We start from the raw sequence: 21,482 nt of genomic DNA on the forward strand, positions 1-21,482 counted from the left end.
ATCCTTTTTAAAATATTTTTATTAATGATGTATATTAATAATAACTGTTAACATATGCAATCATTATTGGGATTATTTGAAAGTAAAATAGATAAATATTAAAAATTATATAGATTGAGATCTTATATTTAGAATCAAATTGAAATTCTAACTAATTTTTATATTAAAAATTAGAATAATATTATAATGGGGAAAGAATATGTATTATAATGGGCCAAATATTTATATTCTCACATGCAAACAATAAGAAGTGTCACAACTTAGTAAACTAAATTTTAAAATTTTGACAAAAAAACTAAATTTTAAAATGGGTTGTAACTTTTGATAATTGCTAAATGTAGTCTATTTTAAGGATATCAATGAGCAACTCAACACAATTTTAAAGTGTTTCTTGAGGAGAAAAAATGTTACTCCTCCGATTCTAAATAGAAGACTAATTTTATAGTGTAATTTGCATTATAAAATGGGTTTTATATTTAGGACCAGAGGGAATATAATACAGATTACATATCATGAGGTTGTGTTTGATATCTCCTTTATTTTGGTTTTTTTTATTATTTATTTTCGATTTCTCCATTGTTGTTTTGGATTAGCTAGGATAGCACAAAAAGAAAAACTAAAAGGGTAATAAACGCCAGCCATGGCAAAAAGTTTGAGAAGTATATTCACCAAAGAATTCATATTTTAGTACATGTATATAAAAAAGTGTGTTTATTAATTGAACATCATTTAGTACCTCCTGTCCTCCATATATAGAAACTAATTTGATATTTAATTTGATTTTAAATATAAAATTCTAATTCACTTTATTTCTCATATTTCTTTTATTTTTTTAAATTAGTTTTTATAATAATTACACATATTAAAAGTTTCACCAAATAGTAGTTCAAGTTAATACACACAATTAAGTTATTATTTGTCTGCATATATCCAATAAACACTTGAAAAATATAATTTACATTTACATGAGTTTCTCTAGTTGCGAGAAGAGTGTGAGATTTAACTCTTCGAGAAATAAAAATAAGAACTTTTATAATAAACTAAGTAGGAAGAAATTCGTCGTTTCCTGAAAGTTTAACTTTCTTTTCTGCTTACCCTCAACCAAGCAACTGCTTAAAACAAATTTAATTAAAAAACCTTTTGAATATATAAATAAAAAATTAAAATACTTTAAATAACAAGTAATAAAATGATATCATAAATGCATTTGTATGTATACTAGCAAAGGGCTTGATTGAATGCTCAATTACATATAAATAATTAGAATTGGCTAACATCTGTGATGATATAGTATATATTAATTCTTACCTTAATCCAACTCTAACTAACTTAACTGCCGAATCACGCTTAAATAAACCACACCCGTAAAAGATCGAGCTGCATCTGCACGTTCAGATCAAAAAAATATGAATTAAACTTGAGCTGCATATCTCATTCTCCTAGTTGTAATAATCGAATATTAATTGGGCAACTTGTTCTCTTCGCAAATCCCAGGAACTAGGGGGAAAAAAATTAAGTTATTGGCATGAACAAGTGGGTCTGTTTTTGTAGACACAAATACAATCACTAATCGCTAAGCTTTTTATTAGTAGCGACACAAACACTTAATTCAATATGCAACATTTTTTTAATGAACAATAAACAAATTAATGGGAGCAAGAAAGCGAGTCGAGTTCGAATATTGACCGCACTGCAAAAATTATACACACATTTGTAATATAAATTACACTATAAAATGGGTCGTACATTTATGATCGGAGAAATAAATTATATTTTATAAGTATACAACAATTCATTTGACTAAATAATTAATTGTCAGGTAAAATTAAGATGATGATCATTTTTAGTTCAAGGGTTTTGATTGCATAAAAAAATTATATTGTGCGATAAACTATTTGTTTTTTTTTTTTAAAAAAAAGTAAAGGATAGCGTATTGAGTTATCTCCTTTGATAAATATTGCTGGAAAGCAAGGATGAAAGGGACAAGTTTGAAAAGCACACACACAGTTCCTTAAAAAAAAAAGTTTCCTTTGGGTGACAAGTTGAGGATAATTAAAATTCATTTGATAAAGCTGGTTTTGTTCGATAATATCTTTGGTGATCTTATCGTAATTAATTAATTAATTTTAACTTTAACCAACTTAACTACCCATAAACTATCCATACAGAATGAAGATGGAAGCATAATTAAGAAAATGAAATCTAATTAAAGACTTTGAAATATCTCATTCTCATACGTCCATCATAGATTGGATGCAACTTGTTTGCCTCAGGTCGCTTCAAAGAAATTATTGAAGTTTGTTTTAGCTGGCATGCAAGTTGGTCTATTTGCATGTCGATCCAATCATTAATTATTAATTATTTCATTCTTATTAATTGGTGAACCAGATGCCTCTTCATTGCAACATTGTTTTCCAATCAGTAACAACCAAAAGTGACCAGGAAAGCGAGTGTGGTCCGCATACGCCATAGTTTTTAATTTATTCATTCACATTGGAACATAATTTGTCTTATTAATTACACACACATGATGTTGATCATCATAATTTGACATTATGATACGAAATGTTCTGTCGCTTTGTGAATATATATATATATATAATTAAAATCAAGAGAAAATGGGAAAAAATCATCATCTAAAAATTTTATTGGTAAGAAAGGCCTAATAATTTTTTTATACACAGAAAATACTAGTATTATGCAAAATTTGTAGTACCAGCATTCGGAGTAAAATTTTTGACGGGGATATTTTTTTTTCCAATTGTCCTTTAATATTAAAAAACTAATTTATTTGGTTATTGATTATGGCCCATGTTCTTAATTTTCTATTGCTTATGGAAATTAAGATGATAATATATAATTTTAATTCAAATGCTTGATTGGTTGAATAAAAATTACATTGTGTAACGATGAATTATTGTAAAGTGTCAAATGTCAATTATTCCTCAAATTCATATGTACTATTTTCGATAGGAAATAATTAGGTGGGGGAAAAAGTAGTCGAGGTCCACTAGTACGTAGTTGTGATAGGAGCCAGATTCAGATCATATTAATCAAGTTGCTTATGATAACGATGTTTTGAGGAAATCATGTACACACACACTATTACTAATAATGGCTTTGTGTGGGGACATGAATGAAAGTACCTTTTTTTTTTTTTTCTTTTGTCTGTTTATTTGAGGAAGATATATATATTATCCCCACAAGATAACATGAGGTCTTCAACTCATTGGTCAATATGGGGAGGTCTCAAAATATAGGACACTTTTTTCTGTGGGGTGTGAGGTGGATAATGACTTTACTTGGCGGGGAGCAAATATTCTCCCTATTTTCCTTCAACTTTTCCCTCCATCTAAACATAGCAAAGTTTACATTTAATAATTTCATTAAATGTTGTCTTTATTTTTTCCCCTACTCTTTCTCAGATAACTCTATGGTTCTAGTTGGTATGAGGTATTAAAAATAAGAGACAGAGATTAGGATTACAATTAAAAAAAATCACTAAAAAAATATTTAACATGAGTAGTTACTTGTTATATGGAATTAAACAAATCCATAGAAGTAAATTTGGAGAGTAATATTTTTTCCCATGATATTTTTTAATCCCACATACATTGGTTTGTCCAATCTCATGTGATAAACAATCTCTTGTGTTAAATATTCTTTTAATAGATTTTGTTAATCCCAATCCTAATACTCGTTTGTTATTTTTAATGCTTCATACCAAACAGGACTTATAGTATTTGAAGTATTTCTTACTAGCACAACTCCAATCCAAATATTGTTGAAAAAATGTTGATACGTTATACGACTGCATGTATCTCAAATATTTACTCTTCCGGTCCTTAATATAGGACCTAATTGTTAAGTTAGTTATGGTCCTAAATATAAGACCAATTTCTCATATTTATCAATTTTCTCTAAATTACCCCTATAGATACTCCCTTAACCATAATCAAGTAGAAGAGGGAGATGGGGCATTAAGAAGGATTATTATGGTATTTTAAGAAAAACTTATCACATTTCTTATAATTAACTAATTTATCTGGCTTCCTAAATCTAATCAAATTAGTTAAATGGGTCCTATATTAAAGACTGGAAGAGTACCATTTATAGAAAATTAAAATGGAATGTGTATTTAGGACATCATACCAGCCCTACCAATAACTTTATTGTTTAATTAAGTGATTAATTAATTGTTGAGCGTATTTTATATCTCAATAAGATCAATCCTGAAAATTTTGATATGGGGGCTTGCATGTTAATTTGAAAATAGTTGTGGGACTAGCACATGAAAAGGAGGGGGCATGTTATTTATTACTAGTCAATCTCACGTGGTTTTTACTTTTTTGCTTTGATAGCCTAATAGAAACAAATCAAAGCAGGCATCTCAGTCCCAAAAACAAAAAGCAGGCATCATTATCATCATATCATCTTTAATAATTGCGTTATGACCCCATCCTCCTCTAATTGCTCCCCTTCTTTTATAATTTTCTTCCCACTTCTTGACCTACAAAAAGGAGTTTCTGATTATAATCCTCTCCGCATGCACAATATCTTACTCAGAAAATGAAGAAAAAAGAAAACCATAAAAAAGTATTATTCATCCTTCGGTTTAGAATGATGAGAGAAAACAGAAAAATATATGAGCACGTATATATTAAGAAAATTAACATCTATTTAGAATCCACATATTAATTAATTCTATAGCTATATATATATATATATATATATATCAATGAATATTATCAGGACAACACATAATTGTGAACAGGATGTGAGGCTAATTCAAAAGATCGAAAGGCTTAACTATCTTAAATATTAACACGTGGGACAGCCATGCAACATAATTGCTTAGCAAGAACAAAGTTGTGTGGAATATTAATTAATAACATTACTTGAAATAGAGTCTCCGATGAGTAATTTTTAAACCCCACGAACTCGGCCGCCGGGAACCAAACCACATGGAGGAGTTTGATTTTTAAGTTTTTAACTGCGTGGGAAGTCCTAATCCTGCGGAGCTAATGACTAATTAATTAGCATCTAATATAAATATTAATACTCCTCTGGTCCTTAATATACTCATCTATTTCTTAATATAAGACCTATTTAACTAATTTGATTAGATTAAGGAAGTTAGGTAAGTTAGTTAATTATAAGAAATGTAACATGTTTTTCCTAAAATACTATAATCATCTTTCTTAATACTTTCTCTTCCTCTTCTACTTGATTATGACTGAGGGAGTATCCATAGGAGTAATTTAGAAAAAATTGATAAATATGACAAATGGGTCTTTTATTTAGGACCAAAATTAACTCAACAATTGGGTTCTATATTAAGGACCGGAGGAGTATGATATAATTACTGAGTTAATATTGATCCTAAATATAAGATCTATTTATCACATTTATCAGTTTTTTTTAAGTTATCCTTACCGGTACTCTCTCAACTATGATTAAGTATGAGGGGGAGGGAGAATATTAAGAAAAATTATTATGGTATTTTAGAAAAAAATATGTCATATTTCTTATAATTAACTAGCTTTCCTAACTTTCATAATCTAATTAAATTATTTAAATAGGTATTATATCAAAAATAGGAAAAATACAAAATTAAAGAGTCAACTGTGTTTTTGGGAGAGTGAGTTGTTTCGCTTCTCTCAACTCCAGGCTGGTCTCACTTTGTTTATGCCATCCTAGAAATAGAATACTACTCGTATATTGGTTTCCCTTGTCCCCCAATTAATTAATCTTTCTTCATATATTTATATTTATATTAAATTCTCATCTCAATAATATTTATTACTCTATTTTTTATTCACTCATCGCGCTTCATGCAGGCCACGAGTGATGCAACTTTTTCAATTGAACCTCTATTCTAACACTACTGCATCCGCTTCAAATAATATAATGTAAGGTCTGTTTTAGAATTTTCATGTTTTAATATTACTATAAGACACTTTATAAATTTTTAAGAATAATTACTGTATTTTTTGGGGTCTATAATGCCTCTATAAAAGTATATTAAAATTAATTACCATGGTCAATTCTTAATGTATCATTTCAGTCCTTATTATAAATTACTTGTAACATTCTCATATATTTAGGTCTAAGGAATATATTAAATTGATAATTTTTTTAATTTATTCTTATTAAGGTTCTGTCTCTTTTTATAGTTACTAGTCATTTGTGCAACTCTCTCATCTTTCTTTCCATTCAACAAAAATTAGATATGAATAAAATTAGAAAATGATCATAAAATACCTTACAAGTAATTTATAATAAGGTCTAACTATTTTTCTTCGCAGGTGCGCTATGTAAAAATATATTATATTCATAATGAAGGTATCAATAATTTTATCATTGGATGTAAAAATTTTCAGTTTTATGAACTGTTTAGAATAGCTTATAAATAACTTTTTATTAGTGATTTACAAGATATTGCCAATCCAACTAGCTCCTTAAGCAAGCTGACCGGGCTGTTAGCCCGGACAATAAGAACTTTTATTGGGCTCTCAGGTGTTTTTAATGGGCCAATACAAATGGCCAGAGAGTTTAGACCAATCCAAAATACAATTAGGCCTTTTTGGTCCATAGGGCCTCATTTCCTGTATGAAGGCGATTGGGCCTTTGAGGTTTGTCCAGGCAATTTTTTTCATGGGAGAATGGTTTGGTCATCGTTAGGTTTTCCCAAAAAAAAAGAAGAAGAAATTGAAAATTTCTATTTACACTATTTTTCCTCCTTCCGGAAAATTAAAAATCATCTTACGAATCACGGCACAGAGAAGCGGCAGAAGCGACCCTCCCGTGATTCAATCTCTGCGCGCAATTCTCTCCCATGGCTTTTCCGGTGCCAGGCGAGGTAAGCGATTACACTTATCTTTTTTATATACCTTTCGGTTTTAAAAGCCATTATTTGATATCGGAGGAATTTTTTCTACAATTCCAGATATATCTATTCTTTCTTGATGATCATATTAAACGAAAATAGAGTGAACTCCTCTTCGTGGTTGGTGGTGATAATTCATTAGATTGTAATCGGGAGTGTCTGGGAATTAATCTTCCTGTTGTTCTCAAACTAGTTTTGCGGTGGAAGGGTGTATTATCTTTCATGGATCTTTCCCCTGAAAACTTTCAGAGGGCACAGTAATAGACATCATTGGTTGATTGTATTTGCCACTTCATTAAAGAAGGAAAAGAAGTGCTGCTGCAAGTTCCTTAGGTCGTAGCGGGAAGTATGATCAGCATGTTTGAAACAGCTAAGAAAGAGAGCATCCTATGCATTTTGATTGCTAGAGGAAAGGAGAAAAATAAAATGATTCAAAGGTTGGCAATAACATTTAATGCCCATTCAAACCTCGAATTATAAACTCTTGGAGCACCATATGAAAACTTGACCGTCTCATATGTAATATATTGATTTGTTTTCTGGAAGGCATGGCATGATGTAAAGGTCGGTCATGCTCATAACTGATTTGACCAAATTGTGTTGTGAGTGCAACTGCTTTCTTACGTAGGGTTATATGTGCTAAAATGTTCTTACTCTGACATCTAGCGTTGGTTTTTTTCTTACATAGGTTGGGTTGCAACTGCTCCTCTCCCCTCTTGGTTCTAAAATTGTTCTTCGCACTGCATGGTATGCATATATTTGGAGATTTTTACCTCAAAATGTATCATGTTACCTCTCCTTTTGAAATTTTTTGTCTTTGTGGTGTTTAGTATTGAATTTTGCAGAGAAAGTATTGTTTAGGTTGTCCAGGTTCTTAATCAAACTGTGATGGCTGATAAGGATTTTATTCTCCTTTTTCAGAAATTAGATCCATAACTATATTCACTAATTTTGTTTTTACATGGTTTTATAGCTGTTCTGTGGGGCTTGCGCTTCCTGTTTACTCTACATTTAAAGCTATTGAGAACAAAGATCAAAATGAGCAACAAAGGTGGCTGACTTACTGGGCAGGTTATAATTTGCGTTCAGCATCATTTTCATTATTAAGTTCCTTGTTGATTTGTCCATTTATTTGGTGCATCAATTGGATGTACTTGTTTTCCCCTACATTTCACGATCTCCTGCATTCCCCACGCCTCTTGCAAGAAAGATGGCATCTGATCAATAATTGTGTTCCTGACCAGTTTCATTGTTCTCCGAAGTCCTTGGTTATCAATGCCTTTGTGATATAGAATAAACGTCTTGAAACAAGTTTATTCACTTTTCCTTTAACGTCGCTCAACTTCTGCTGAATCACTTGCGGAACTATTTTGAAGTTATCATAGAATATTTACACACTATTCAAAGCTTTTACTTCCTTGTTGTTTGATTTTGATTTCCTGGTACATTTGAGCAATCATATGTAGAGGACTACAGAGTAAATAGAAAATGGTTTGTTGTGCAAATTTATTATCGTCATGCAGAAGCAGACCTTTAGCTTCCTGAAGTTGAATTTTCCTACATGCTTTTCGTGTTGACTTTTGATGATTGTGATAGCTATATACTGCCTCTTTTTAATATGGACTTATCTCTATTGTGATTTGCAGCTTATGGATCTTTTAGCATAGCAGAAATATTTGCAGAAAAAGTACTTTGCTGGTAATAGTCAAGTTCTGCCTGCACTAAGTGCATATTTCATCCTGTGAAATTAAATTTTTTTACTATACTTCAGTCCAATTCTAATTATTTTATTACAATACCTCCATTAACCTAAGTACTCTTTTTTGTTACCAAAATATCCTTTTCAAAATCTATTTGATATCTTGGGAGAGTTGATCTGGTTCACTGGCAAATCAAGTTTGAACATGTACATTGAAGAGTCTTGCAGAGGTGGAAATTTTTTATTTGCAACAATTAATTATAAACTAATTAGTTGTGTAAAAGAGAAAAAAGGAAATACTTCAAACCATCTTTTCATGCAGGAGGTATCAGTTGTAAGGCTTTATTAAATTCAATGAAAATAGAATAAAATTCCTTTTTCATTCTTACCTACGCATGCTTTGAAATAATTTGGGGAGGAACAATGATGACAGCATACTTTTTCATATTTTGAAATAATTTCTTGCGAAAGTTTCAATATGTATTTAGGCTAATGGAGGATATTTTAGTAAAAAATCAACAAAATTATACTTAGGTATATGTTATGAAAATAGGGATCTTCCTGTAACTTCAATAAAACTAAGGGCAGGAAAGCGTAATCTGCTCTATTTGCTTGCTTTGTTTCATTTGACATTATACAAGAGATATTTCGATCTGATTAGGCTGCTGTGCTGTGTTTCATCAGGATCCCACTTTATTACCATATGAAATTTGCATTTCTTGTTTGGCTTCAGCTTCCCACTCTCAATGTAAGCTCTCTAGATAATCTTTACTATACTGGTTTTGATGATTGTTTGCCACAATGTTTAATTGATGTGACATTAGAGATTAATAATAAGTGAATAAGCAAATCTTACTATTGCTGTTCAACAGGGAGCGAGACAACTGTATGAGAGTCACATGCGTCCATTTTTGCTGAAGCATCAAGCTAGAATGGATCAGGTTATGGAATTTTTATATGGTGAAATGGTGAGAGTTCATTTCATTTCATTATTGGTGGAAATGCAGTGCTTTATCTTAGTCTTCTTTTCCAATTGCCATTGAAAATTAGGGTGCTATACTGCTTTTGATGATTGTTTATCCTAGTCTTGTGTTCACCACACCTCGCAATACTTAATACTGAGCTAATTAAGTGGTTTTGGCTCGCCAAATTGGCATCTCTAGTGTAATAGGCTTTACTCGAAGATATGCTCCCTTTTTCCTTGCTGCTTATAGCATATCAGTATATAGACCTGTACCGATCAGTTCTTGTTGACATTGCAGACTAAATTTATTAGTGCACACCAAGCTGAATTTCTGTTCGCAAGGTCACTTGTAACAAAAGCTGTAGTTACAGGTATGCATGCAAGCTCCCTCTGAATTTGCCATCTTTCTTCTCTCTATTGCATAAGTGCTTATCCGGAGTTCTCTATCTTGAAGCTTTTGTATAACGAATTGCCCAGTTTGGCGCATTAGGGCTACGGTTTTTTGTTGTTGAAATACTTTGGTTGTAATTGTAGCGTTCATCAGCTAATTAATCCGTAGGCTTAATTGCTCATTTCATTGTTTTTTGTACCAGCTAGTGAAATGATTAGGCCTCCCGTTCGGCCAGTTGGAAGGCAAGAAAATCGAAGCCTGAAGAGGGAGATTGAGAATTCAGAATCAGAAGACGATTAAGGCATTTCTCTATAGACAGCTTAGGTGAGAAAATCAAAGTGTAAGATTGCTTGTGGGGTTGAGTTTTCAGTCTCTTTTTTCTGATTTTTCTTTTTTGTGATTCTCGAGCTTCTACTCCGCTGCAGTATATAAGAAGACGGACATGATGAAATATTTAGTGATGTACATAATAATCGGAACAAGTGTTCGATGTTAGGTGTTATCATTATTTGTTTTGTTGCGTCAATGCCCTTCCACAGAGCCAGCCACTTAACTAAGAAAGGGCGTGCCTAGTTTTTTGTTTTGACCAAAAAGGCCACGCCGCCACCCCTAGTTCTAAGTATTCAAAGTTCAAAATGCCTTACTGATCTAGAGATTAAATATTATGGACCAAATTTACTCTTTGTTCGGTTAGTTTGTCGGCCAACGGAATAGCTACAAGTGTATGGCTTCTTATTAAATTATAATAATTTTTACGCAGGCACGAAATATTGAAATGAAAAGAAGTGTCTTAATCAGAAAATGGGCAGAAGTTTCTCACGTTCAAAATATTTAAATTAAAAAATTGGACAGAGCCTGATTAAAACTTTGAATGAAAAAAAGAAGGAAATAAAGAAAGGGGATTTGAAATAAAGAATCAAAGCATGGAGTTACCAATTGGCCTCATCAAACTTTGCCAATTTTTGAAAAAAATTACAGAATCATCTCCCATTTTAATTTAATGATACTTGAATTACTGTAATTAATTAGCTCTATGCCATGACAAATAAGATCAATTACTAAATACTTATACAACAAAAGCAAGAAAGGAATATTTGGTTTTTAACTACTTTTTTACCGCTGATCTAGTGATCTTTGCTTTAATCTGTTGAAAATGAATTCTATCTTTTAACTTTATTCCCGTCCATTTTTTGGCCTAATAACTTTATTCCTGTCTAATTGAGCGATTCTGCCTTCTTCTTGTTCAAAAAACACAATCTTTCTTATGTGTCATACTGGATCAAGCACTCTTATATTTTATGTTCAATATTTAAGATTAAATGGTTAAGATGAAATATAAACATTAAATTTTATTAAGTCAATGTTTTTCAAAATAAATAGACAACTTAATTACTTAAAAATAAAATGGAAATTTTGGTTTTGAATTTAATAGTTAAACCTTTCATAAAGCGTAACTTAGAGAAAATTAGGAGAAAGGCAACTAGAGAGAAAAACAGGAGGAGAAATAAGTTTTTCCCTACTTAGATAAGAGCATAAGACAGAAAACGAGGGAGGAAGAAAAAGTGGTGGGGGGATAAAGTGAGACTCATGTCTCATTTAGAGAGATTTGGGGGAGGAAAACAAAATTTTCGTGATTGCCCCTTCTTTGGTGCTTTTTTGAGTTCTTCCCCTCCATATTTTATTTTGTATTGTATTTAAAAAAATTTAAAAGTTATTCACTTTTATTTTTATCTTAAAACAATATTTTTATTAAATAATTTGGTTTTAAAATATAATCATATGAAAACATATATAAACCAAATAACTTGATTTTAAATTATTGCCTAAAGTATACATTTGATCCTTTAACTTTATACAATATTTTAATTTGGTCCTTTAATTTTAAAAAGTGGTCTTTTAACCCTAAAATCATTAGGTTTTTTTTTGTAACAATCACGAATGTTTGGAAATTAAACTTAATATGTTATATTTGAAAATATTTTATCAACACCTAAGATCTTAATGTCATCATTTTTTTTAAAAAAAATTAAACTTAAAGGACTAAAAGTATACTTTTTAAAGTTAAGGGATCAAATTGAAACCTTATACAAAGTTAAAAGATGAAATATCTACTTTAGCCTAAATTATTTGATGATGCTAATGTTAGTAAAATTTTCCATTACAATATTTGATTTGATTTAATTTTAAATATGATATATTTTGATAAGAATATTTTAGTAATTTAGATATTTACTTATTTTCTTTCCTCTTTATTTTTTTCTCTCTATCCAAGCAAGATGGATGATAACATTTTCTTTCCAATTTTTTCTTCTCTCTATTTTTTCTCTTCATATTTTCCTTCCTCCTAACTTTCCTTTTCAGCATAAGATAATAAATCAAACTAAAAAGGTAATCAGAAAATAGAGATGGACAATAACAACTCCAGCCTAATCTTAGTAGTACACGTAATAAAAGAATAAAATTAAAATGAAAGTAAAATTATACGCAAGTATCACGAAGTTATGTACAAATAACTTTCCCAAACTCTCAAGCAGGGGAAAAAAAGCTTCTCAAACTCTAAAAGATTATAAAGAATCCCATAAATTTTTATCTTTATACAAATGACTCTTTTATTAGTAATTTTTCTTATTATTTATCTGCACATATATTAAAATTTAAAGGACTTATATGTATGTAATTTAAATTTTACAGTTTGAGGAGATTATATATAAATATATATATAATTTAAGGGGCATATAATTTATGGTTGAGACTTACCTATACATAGCTAAAAGTTTAGGTGTGTTTTTTAATTGTTTCTCTTAAGTTTTAAAAGATTAAAACAATTATTTGTACCTAGTTCAAAATTTAGAAAAGTTTTATGTAGTTTACCTTAAAATAAAAAACAAAACCATAATATAGCCATAATATAAGTTTATGAGTACTTAAATAAAAGTTGGTTCATTAAATATTTAAATACGTAAAAGGTTGTAATATTTTCTCAAAGTACTTTTATTAAAAGTTAAATACTACATTAATTATTCATGATATTTGATAATGGCAAAATATAAAAGAAAAATAAATAAATACTCTGGATACTATCTAAGCAAACTTATATTTCTTTTTGGGACTTATTAGAGGAATTTTTTTCGTGGACCTTTAGGATTGGAGGAATAATTAAAAGTATTACTACCTGCTGTCCTTAATATAAGATTCTGTTTGATTTTTATTTTGGTCCTAAATATAAGACCAAATCCAATTTGTCTATCATATTTATACATTTTTTTCAAAATAGTCCTTCTAACAATGATAATTCTAGTCAATACACTTGATTAGTAAGGATATTTTAGAAAAAACAACACATATTTAGGACAAATAACTAACTCAACTTACTTCCTTAATCTCTTCAAATTAGTCAATTGGCTCTTATAATTAGGACCGGAGGTAGTAAAAAAAAACCAGTAACTCCCTCCCACGCATCTTATTTATGTTTGCTGGTCAAAAAAGAAAAAAAAAACAAGCATCATATTTATGTTTATGATTCCCATTTCCCGTATATGGGAAACAGGGAAAGTACCATGATTTTCTTTCCGGCCGGCCAAAAAAAAAAAATTCCTTTTCTTTCCTCATTCGGGATCAATGGCCATTTGCCTACCTGCTACTTCCTCTTTCAAAATTTGTTTAATTGTTTGTATTTTCTGCATTCCCACCATTCATTCACTCAGGAAGTTCTTCATAATTCAGTGAACCTTAATTCTTCCATTATTGTCTCCATCAAAGCTCTGATCAGAGCTCAATTGTTAGACGACGGTCGCTGTGGGAATCAGCTTATAATGCCTTCGACACATCCTTGATTCTTCCGTTCTTCAATCCTGAATCCGAACCTCAGATTGAAATAGACTTAAAGTGGAAGAGACGCCGTCATGATTGGCCGGAGAGAAGGGCCATTGATGAGGAACAATACTCAGTCTCTGCGCAAATCAAGAGTCTTAATCGCTGTAGCGATCGGAGTCGTTATTGGTTGTGTCTTCGCTTTCTTATTCCCCAATAGGCTCTTCGTTTTGAACAATGCCCCTAATCGCAGTCACGGTACCGCAGTATATGAGACCCAGGTTCGGCATTTATAATGAATGCAGCCTCTGTTTTTCTTTTTCTTTTTCGAACTTTATGGTTATCTGATTCTTCAATATCTTCTCTTCAATGATTTTCTTTGTATTAACATTGTCACCATCATCTGAGGTCCCTTGGATGACAAACGGAGATGTTAAGCATTGACTGTAAATTACTCTGTTCTGACTAATTGTTGCTGTATCAATATTGTGAATTGTCAATCTTGCTGATTCTGATCCTCATTAATTCTATTTCGGATTCCTCTGTCAGGCCTACTTAGTTTTACTCTCAATATTAGTAATCACTTGAAAATGAAAAGAAAAAAACTGGATTGGTTGTTATTTCTGAAGAATAACTTTGGAGTCTAGACGTCGTGTTAAATATAGTTGATGGCTGGAGCTAATATTTTAAAGCAGACCACACATGTTCAAGAGTTAATCGTGGTTCGCTTATATATATACTTTCTTTCTGTGCCTTGGTGTTTTATAGTTTTCTATGTGGTTTTGGTGTGAAATGGAGTTCTGCGTTATATATGTTTTGTATGGCACAAAGAGTGCTCCATAGCATTACGAGCTTCAAATTTACAATGGTTAATTTGGCAGACAAATTCAGCAGCGTGTGAATCATCAGACCGGATCAGCATGTTGAAATCAGAGTTAGTTGCGGCATCAGAGAAAAATTCTGAGCTGAAGAAACAAGTAAGGGAATTGACCGAAAGGCTTCGGCTTGCAGAGCAAGGGAAAGATCAGGCTCATAAGCAGTTTCTTACATTGGGTAAACAGCGTAAAGCTGGGCCTTTTGGTACTGTCAAGGGATTAAGAACCAACCCTACGGTAGTTCCTGATAAATCCGTGAACCCAAGATTGGCAAAGATATTAGAGAAAGTTGCAGTTCAAAGAGAACTTATAGTGGCAGTTGCAAACTCCAATGTGATGGAAATGCTGGAGGTCTGGTTTGCCAACATTAAGAGAGTTGGTATACCCAATTATCTTGTGGTTGCTCTGGATGAAGAAACTGCCAAGTTTTGTGAATCAAGTCAAGTTCCAGTGTACAAGAGAGACCCCGATGAAAATATTGATTCTATTGGAAGAACTGGAAGCAATCATGCTGTTTCTGGGCTTAAATTTCGTATCCTAAGAGAATTTCTACAGTTGGGGTATAGTGTTCTTCTGTCAGATGTTGACATTGTATATTTACAGGACCCTTTTGATCATCTGTTCCGAGATTCAGATGTAGAGTCCATGAGCGATGGTCATGATAACATGACAGCTTACGGATTTAATCATGTGTTCGATGAACCTGCAATGGGTTGGGCGAGATATGCTCATACTATGAGGATATGGGTTTACAATTCTGGTTTCTTCTATATCAGACCAACAATCCCTTCAATTGAGCTTTTGGATCGTGTGGCAATTCGACTTTCCATGGCGCCAAATTCTTGGGACCAAGCTGTTTTCAATGAGGAACTGTTTAAACCGTCATATCCTGGCTATATTGGGCTTCATGCGGCCAGAAGAACTATGGATATATATCTCTTTATGAACAGCAAGGTTCTGTTCAAGACTGTGAGGAATGATGCTAAACTCAGCAAAATTAAACCAGTGATTATTCATGTAAATTATCACCCAGACAAGCTTCCCCGAATGAGAGCAATAGTTGAATACTATGTCAATGGAAAGCAAGATGCTCTAAAGCCTTTTCCTGAAGGTTCTGAATGGTGATATTACTTTTCCGCAGGTTAGGCACTCTCATTTCATGCCAATGGTCTAAAGGAGATATTGTTTTTAAGCAATATTCTTTTCAATCTTCTCCACGCACCACGTCCATTTTGGTTATTTAAGGTTCTCTTAAACATAATAGTTCGGTCCTCTCACTCATTGCCCACACACACACACACACACACACACACACACACACATGTATGTGTCGGCTACCACGTCTAAGACTAATTACGAACGGCCGCAAAAAAAGAGAGAGAGAGAGACTAATTACGAATGTTTTTTTTTTTTTAGTGATTTTGAACTTATTTACTTATGTCTAATTCTGTATTGAGATGCAGTTTTTTAAAAACAAAGAAAAAATCTTTTTCCATCCCGGCCCTTACACACAGTATTGGCATTTGCCAAAAATATTTCTACCAATCAAATTTTTTTTAAAAAAAATTACGCAATACAGAGGATAAACTTTTAAAGAATTGAGACTTACTATAGGCAGTCTTTAAATCAAATGTGTAACCCATAGCCATATAATGTTTTTTTTTCAGATAAAGTACACATCAATTAAGTCATATGGATGTGGATTTAGAAATGCTCCGCGTATAAAAGGGTCAATTGATATAATTGAAAATCGCGAATAATGCCATTCCTATATTGATATTGGTGATTTTCATATTGTTTATGATTATTACTGCCTCCGGTCCTTAATATAAGATCCTATTTGACTTTTATTTTAGTCTTAAATATAATACCCCAATGCACTTTATCTTTTATATTTATACATTTTTTTCTAAGGTAGTCCTTCTAATAATTATAGTCCTAACTAATATAATTAATTAGTAAAGATATTTAAAAAACAACAACACCTATTTATTACAAATAACTAACCTAACTTCTTTTTTTAATCTCATCAAATTAATCAATTGAGTTTTATAATTAGAACCAGAACTAGTATTTAGTAATTTCTATTTTCTAATTTTTAAAAATTATTACTCGTTACATTTCATTTCATTTTATGTACCGTACCAAACAAATATTCCGGAATGAAGAGACCTCGAGCTCGTCGTGGTCTAAACCTTGATGATTTTTGTTGACCCCATTTATCCAGATTATCTCTGACTCCTCAAAGTTCCGATAGTGGGATTTCGTTCACAATAACGTTATTTTGAGAGACTGTATAACTTAAAACGACTTAAATAGAGTTCAAATTGGCTTCTAATGTCAAATGAAGAATTCTAGAAAGTTATTAGATTGCTTCGTGAGCTGTTATGTTAGCTTCTACCATCAACCGAGTTAAGCAGACTTAGTGGCTACGAAATCAGCAAACGGTTGTGGCTAAACATCTCAACGAGTTACTCCGCCAGGCCTCATGGCTATAAGATCGGCAATTGATTCTATCCCATACATCTTGGTGATCTCTTCCTGTTAATACGCCAAACCAATGACTAATATCAGAGATTAGCTTGCAGAAGTCAAAAGAGTAACAAAAACTTGTAAATTTTCAATTTTTCAGTCTTCTGATCCTTAAGAATAGTTTCTGAATTTGGTCCTTGTGAATAATTTTCCAAATAAAAAGTGAACCTCATTGTTAAGAAAGTGGACCAAATTGGCGAGGGGGCGTCCAGATTACAGATCTGTTAAACATCCATATAGCAAATCGTGAACTCTTAAAAGAAAATTTCGAGCACCTGGTGTAATGGGATTTTTGGCTACGGAAGCAAGTTGTAAATGTAACTCGGAACTCTAAATAGTTAAAAAGGGATGAAATCTATCCTCATTTCCGTCTTTTCCACACGGAAACAAAATGAATCCCACTGACAGAGCAAATAGAATCAAGTTACGGTTGCATATTGGTGTTTCATGCACGTTGAATGCTCAATTCGCGCAAATAAGACAAGAACACTCTGATTTTCTGGCAACAAGCAACCCCAGGGTGCTTGAAAGAATAGCTTTTCTTTACGGAAAGAATGATAGAAAGGGAGGCATGGCCTTATGTACTTCAATCATATTGAGAATCACTAGTTAATGAGCGAATGACTAACAGATGTGGTTTAGATGGCACACCTCTATGTAGTCGTTTTCATTATTGAGCTCTAGACAGTCTTCAGAAAGGCTCACAAGCTTGTCCTTCAGCAAGGAATTCTTCTTCACAAGATCATCCATGATTTTACGTAGCTCATCACATTCTTGCTGTCAAGAAATAGAAATAATAAGTTATCTAATGGAACATCGGCAATAAGAGGATGGAGAGTGTTTCAATGAAAATATAATCTATTTCCAGAAGGAAACAGAGAGAAGCACAGCTAAAGCAACCACTTCTAAAGTAGTCATCCAGAATGAGCTTTTGTTTGCCTATCTAGTGAACTACTTGTGAATCCATCATGTTCTCAATAAAATAGAAACGTTTCAGCGGTTCTAGATGCATGAAGTTGACTAGGTTGAACTTACAAGTTCATTCTTCAGAAAAATAACTTCACTGCTGCGGCTAGAGCTCTAAATCATTGTCAATAAAGAAAATGAAAAATAGCTTGGCATTTTGATCAATTACCCAATACAGAGTATGGCATAATTTTTTATTGAAAAAGTTGACTTTCAAGAGTATATGTGATGTATGTGTCTATACAAATAAAGCCACTTCCATCAATATTTAACACATATGCATACCTGCCTACGCATCCTTGATCTCCTGGCTGATTCCCTATTTAATTGCCTTTTTCTTTCTTTTCTTATTTCATCTTCTTCCTGCCACAACATATACAGCTCAGCAGGAAATAAAAAAGCATTCTGAGACTTAAAAAAAAAAAGAGGGGAAAAAAAGAGCAATCTGACCAAGAGATCCCATTAATGCCAAGTATTCACCATCAAGGCAGTAAGACCATAAAAGTTTATGGTAACAGTTAAAAGTCAATAATAAATGACGTAAACCAGAGAAGTTTGTAGTACCAGTTTTGCAAGTCCATGAATTGTCCCAGATGTATTGAGGTTGGTTTCTGAATTCAGATTTGGTTCACTTGAATTCACCGCAAATTGCTGTGACGCAGATTCTTTGTTCACGTGAATTGCATTACCATTTTCTATTCTAGCCCCATTCTGTGTAAGGTCCCCTGTTCAAATTTCATGATCATCAGATATGTATTCTGATATTTCAATGACAAAAAAAAAAAAATGCATCAATTTCAAACATACTATTTGCAAGCATCATGTTACATTGCTGCTCTCTACTTGAAGGGAAACCCTGCAGAAGAGGGATAGCATTAAACCTTCTGGTTAAGATATTCTAAAAATCTTGAACTATACAGCAGAATGGCCAATTTTTCATACTACATTTGAAAGTCTATCATAATTCAAAACTGGTGATGGGTAATATATTACTTGTTCAGAGGTATGTTCAATTTAAATACGTAATAAGTTTCACATACATTGTCAGTGTCATGGCCTTCATCTGACGATCCCATGCTTCCATTTGTAGCACTATAAACAGATAATTTGCAATTAAGTTTGGAAAAATGTGATGAGGACGCTTGGTGAATAAGGCAAACAGTACCTCCATGTCCCTCTATCTTGCTCATTTTTGGAAATTGATGATTCATTTCCATTTTCTCTTAATTCCTTAAGGACAGAACTTCTAGGTTGTAAGTTCCCTTCACATGCTTTTGTCAAATCCACGTTCTCTCCACTGAAAGTCCTTTGTACTTTATCTGAAAATGTTGAAGCAGAGCCCTGAGCAGAATGAAAAACTAACTTTGTCATATGCATTACTCAACGAATATAAGCAGATAAACTTTCCAGGAAAATGGAATTCAAGTAATGGTTAATGCCAAATTTCGTCTGTTAGCATAAAGAAAAGGGGGGAAACAATAATTCTAAAGCAACTGGCCATGTGAATTTCATTAAAATAGAAAAAATATAGAAAGCATAATAACATGGAATATTTAGCAAGTTACCCCGGAAACAATTGGATGATCCTTGAGCCCGCTGGGATCATGCAGAGGGTCATATTTAAGGGGACTGCAGAAAGTCTGCACCAGATGATTAAAAACAATGAAAAAGCAATCTCATGATTTGCTCCTTCATAATAATCAAAGCAAGCAATTTGCAGAAAGAATCATGAATAAGCAAATTACTACCTGGTTTGGCCAAATGTGGGGATAATAGTAAGAACCGGCTGCAGCTGCATGTGAATTTATAATAGGTGTTGGTGCAGGCATAGGATAATGATATCCCTATTTCAAAGTCGTTCAGAGTGTTAATAGTTTCCACATGAGAAGCACAGACATACAGGAACCAAATATCGATATAAACCCATGCAAATAAATAAATACATAAATTTTTGAGACCTGTATAGAAGTATACCAAAGCGGCTGCAAAGGTTTGTTTTCAGTTTCCTGTCATAAAATATGAATTGAAACGAAGAAAAAAAGGTAGAGAACATAAGAATTAGAAATCATCATATTGCAGGCAGAGAAATTTAAATGAGACAATTCAAAGCAATTTACGGACATCCTGAACCACCATAGTTTTGCTGGGTTTAGTACTTGTGTTGGATTCTTCTGTCCCCATCAGAGCTCAAAATTCACATGAACTCTGTACCGCCAATATGACTGATTTCTTTTTGAATCTAACGCCTAGAGAATGAGAGATAGTTAGAAGAAAGTAAACTATGCAAGAGAGAATGAAAAGAAAAAGAACAAACTAAAATGAGGAAAAAATTAAAATCCACATTTAGCAAAGAAGAAAGGCAGTCACATTGAATTGCCTCTACCATTCCTTTCCGAGTGTGTTTTCCTACATGGGCAAAATTAAGGAGTCCGGCTTAAAGCTTGCATTGGGATTAATCGTTTCCGAGAAGTGGTTAGCATAGTCATATATCTGTTAGCCTTTCCTGAATGGATTTTGAAGGCTGATGGTCATGTATGATGTCCCAAAACTTGTTTAGGGGCGAATGTAATGTAATGTCCTTCCAGTTAATCTAGTGCGGCCAAATATAAACAAAGGAAGTGATAGAATATGAGAAAAGACACTTTGCCAACACTACTCAGAACAAGTTAACGAGAAGGAAGGTCACATTCTCAAATATTTCTAAAAGAATGGTTATCTAACGCCCACTGATAAGTATTTTGCAGCTCTGAAATGTGTGTAAAATGATAAATCAATTACATGAATTAACTGACAGAAAACACAAAAATCCAGATTCATATGTTTAGAAAAGTAAAGTTCAGCCTACCTAGTATTTCGGTCCAAAAAAAAAAACGAAAGAGCCTGCTTAGTATGGATAAGCCTTTCTGAATTGTGCAGCAGAAACGTAAGAGGCAAAATTGGAAATATCAATAACTTGGAGTAACTGGCGATAAAACGAATTAGAAGAGAAGCTAGGAAGTAGTAAATCTAGGGATCTCACCTAGTTCACAACTTGAGAGAGAAAGAAAGAAGAAGGGCATACAAAGAGGGAGGGAGAAAAGTGAATAGATTAGAAACCTGGGTGGCGCGAAAGAGAAGTTAGGCACAACTTTGACAAATGGCCATTCCTCGTCTTCACATGCCATCTGATATAAGCCTACTCATTACTATGCCTAATGAATAACGACCCACGGGTTTGAAAACGAGATATATAATTTGGCCCAAAAGAAAAGAAAAGGGAAAAAGACAAAAAATTCAAAAAATGACAAATTAACTTGGGAATGACCAGAACGTCTGCTAAATTTGCAAAATGCCATTTTGGTCATATGAGACCAAAT

At 32.5% G+C, this 21,482-nt stretch overlaps 3 protein-coding genes and 1 long non-coding RNA gene across 6 annotated transcripts; 3 read left to right on the plus strand and 1 right to left on the minus strand.

The window, feature by feature from the left end:
* Window positions 1–6,782: 6,782 nt before the first annotated feature.
* LOC114753941 (HVA22-like protein k) lies at window positions 6,783–9,704 on the plus strand. Its single transcript, XM_028942644.1, has 7 exons — window positions 6,783–6,862; window positions 7,578–7,636; window positions 7,863–7,960; window positions 8,536–8,587; window positions 9,273–9,336; window positions 9,461–9,556; window positions 9,639–9,704. Exons 1-7 carry the CDS (start codon window positions 6,839–6,841, stop codon window positions 9,702–9,704), a joined length of 459 nt encoding a protein of 152 aa, XP_028798477.1. The 5' UTR covers window positions 6,783–6,838.
* A 170-nt stretch (window positions 9,705–9,874) lies between these two features.
* On the plus strand, window positions 9,875–10,445 carry LOC114753944 (uncharacterized). The gene is made up of 2 exons (XR_003741083.1): window positions 9,875–9,923; window positions 10,146–10,445. It is a non-coding gene; the product is annotated as an uncharacterized LOC114753944 (long non-coding RNA).
* A 3,362-nt stretch (window positions 10,446–13,807) lies between these two features.
* Window positions 13,808–15,760, plus strand: LOC114753943 (arabinosyltransferase RRA3-like). Its single transcript, XM_028942646.1, has 2 exons — window positions 13,808–14,034; window positions 14,635–15,760. The coding sequence occupies exons 1-2, from the start codon at window positions 13,846–13,848 to the stop codon at window positions 15,751–15,753; spliced, it is 1,308 nt and encodes a 435-aa protein (XP_028798479.1). The 5' UTR covers window positions 13,808–13,845; the 3' UTR covers window positions 15,754–15,760.
* Window positions 15,761–16,795: 1,035 nt separating this feature from the next.
* On the minus strand, window positions 16,796–21,216 carry LOC114753947 (G-box-binding factor 1). 3 transcript variants are annotated; one of them, XM_028942648.1, is made up of 13 exons: window positions 21,146–21,196; window positions 20,972–21,029; window positions 20,248–20,372; window positions 20,085–20,132; window positions 19,875–19,970; window positions 19,692–19,766; window positions 19,292–19,467; window positions 19,167–19,218; window positions 18,934–18,982; window positions 18,691–18,851; window positions 18,412–18,489; window positions 17,812–17,937; window positions 16,796–17,169 (listed from the first exon to the last, which is right to left on the minus strand). In XM_028942648.1, the coding sequence occupies exons 3-13, from the start codon at window positions 20,305–20,307 to the stop codon at window positions 17,092–17,094; spliced, it is 999 nt and encodes a 332-aa protein (XP_028798481.1). In that variant the 5' UTR covers window positions 20,308–20,372; window positions 20,972–21,029; window positions 21,146–21,196; the 3' UTR covers window positions 16,796–17,091. The 3 variants fall into 3 exon arrangements, with proteins under 3 accessions (XP_028798481.1, XP_028798482.1, XP_028798483.1); XM_028942649.1 differs by having other exon boundaries at window positions 20,248–20,365; window positions 20,972–21,216; XM_028942650.1 differs by lacking the exons at window positions 20,972–21,029; window positions 21,146–21,196 and having other exon boundaries at window positions 20,244–20,263.
* Window positions 21,217–21,482: the final 266 nt, after the last annotated feature.

Source organism: Neltuma alba, unplaced genomic scaffold (genome assembly GCF_004799145.2).
Source record: "Neltuma alba isolate B1F8T4 unplaced genomic scaffold, ASM479914v2 tig00008320_pilon, whole genome shotgun sequence".
NCBI classification, from domain to species: Eukaryota; Viridiplantae; Streptophyta; class Magnoliopsida; order Fabales; family Fabaceae; genus Neltuma; species Neltuma alba.

Excerpts from the sequence above, each read along its gene's own strand:
- LOC114753943 (XM_028942646.1), top strand. The coding sequence starts at position 13,846 with ATGATTGGCCGGAGAGAAGGGCCATTGATGAGGAACAATACTCAGTCT. Across the intron at positions 14,035-14,634 it reads CCGCAGTATATGAGACCCAG|ACAAATTCAGCAGCGTGTGA; the intron begins GTTCGGCATTTA and ends TTAATTTGGCAG.
- LOC114753941 (XM_028942644.1), top strand. The coding sequence starts at position 6,839 with ATGGCTTTTCCGGTGCCAGGCGAG. Across the intron at positions 7,637-7,862 it reads ATTGTTCTTCGCACTGCATG|CTGTTCTGTGGGGCTTGCGC; the intron begins GTATGCATATAT and ends ATGGTTTTATAG. Across the intron at positions 8,588-9,272 it reads GCAGAAAAAGTACTTTGCTG|GATCCCACTTTATTACCATA; the intron begins GTAATAGTCAAG and ends GTGTTTCATCAG.
- LOC114753947 (XM_028942649.1), bottom strand. The coding sequence starts at position 20,307 with ATGGGGACAGAAGAATCCAACACAAGTACTAAACCCAGCAAAACTATG. Across the intron at positions 18,852-18,933 it reads TAACATGATGCTTGCAAATA|GGGACCTTACACAGAATGGG; the intron begins GTATGTTTGAAA and ends AAATTTGAACAG. Across the intron at positions 17,938-18,411 it reads GATCAAGGATGCGTAGGCAG|CAAGAATGTGATGAGCTACG; the intron begins GTATGCATATGT and ends ATTTCTTGACAG.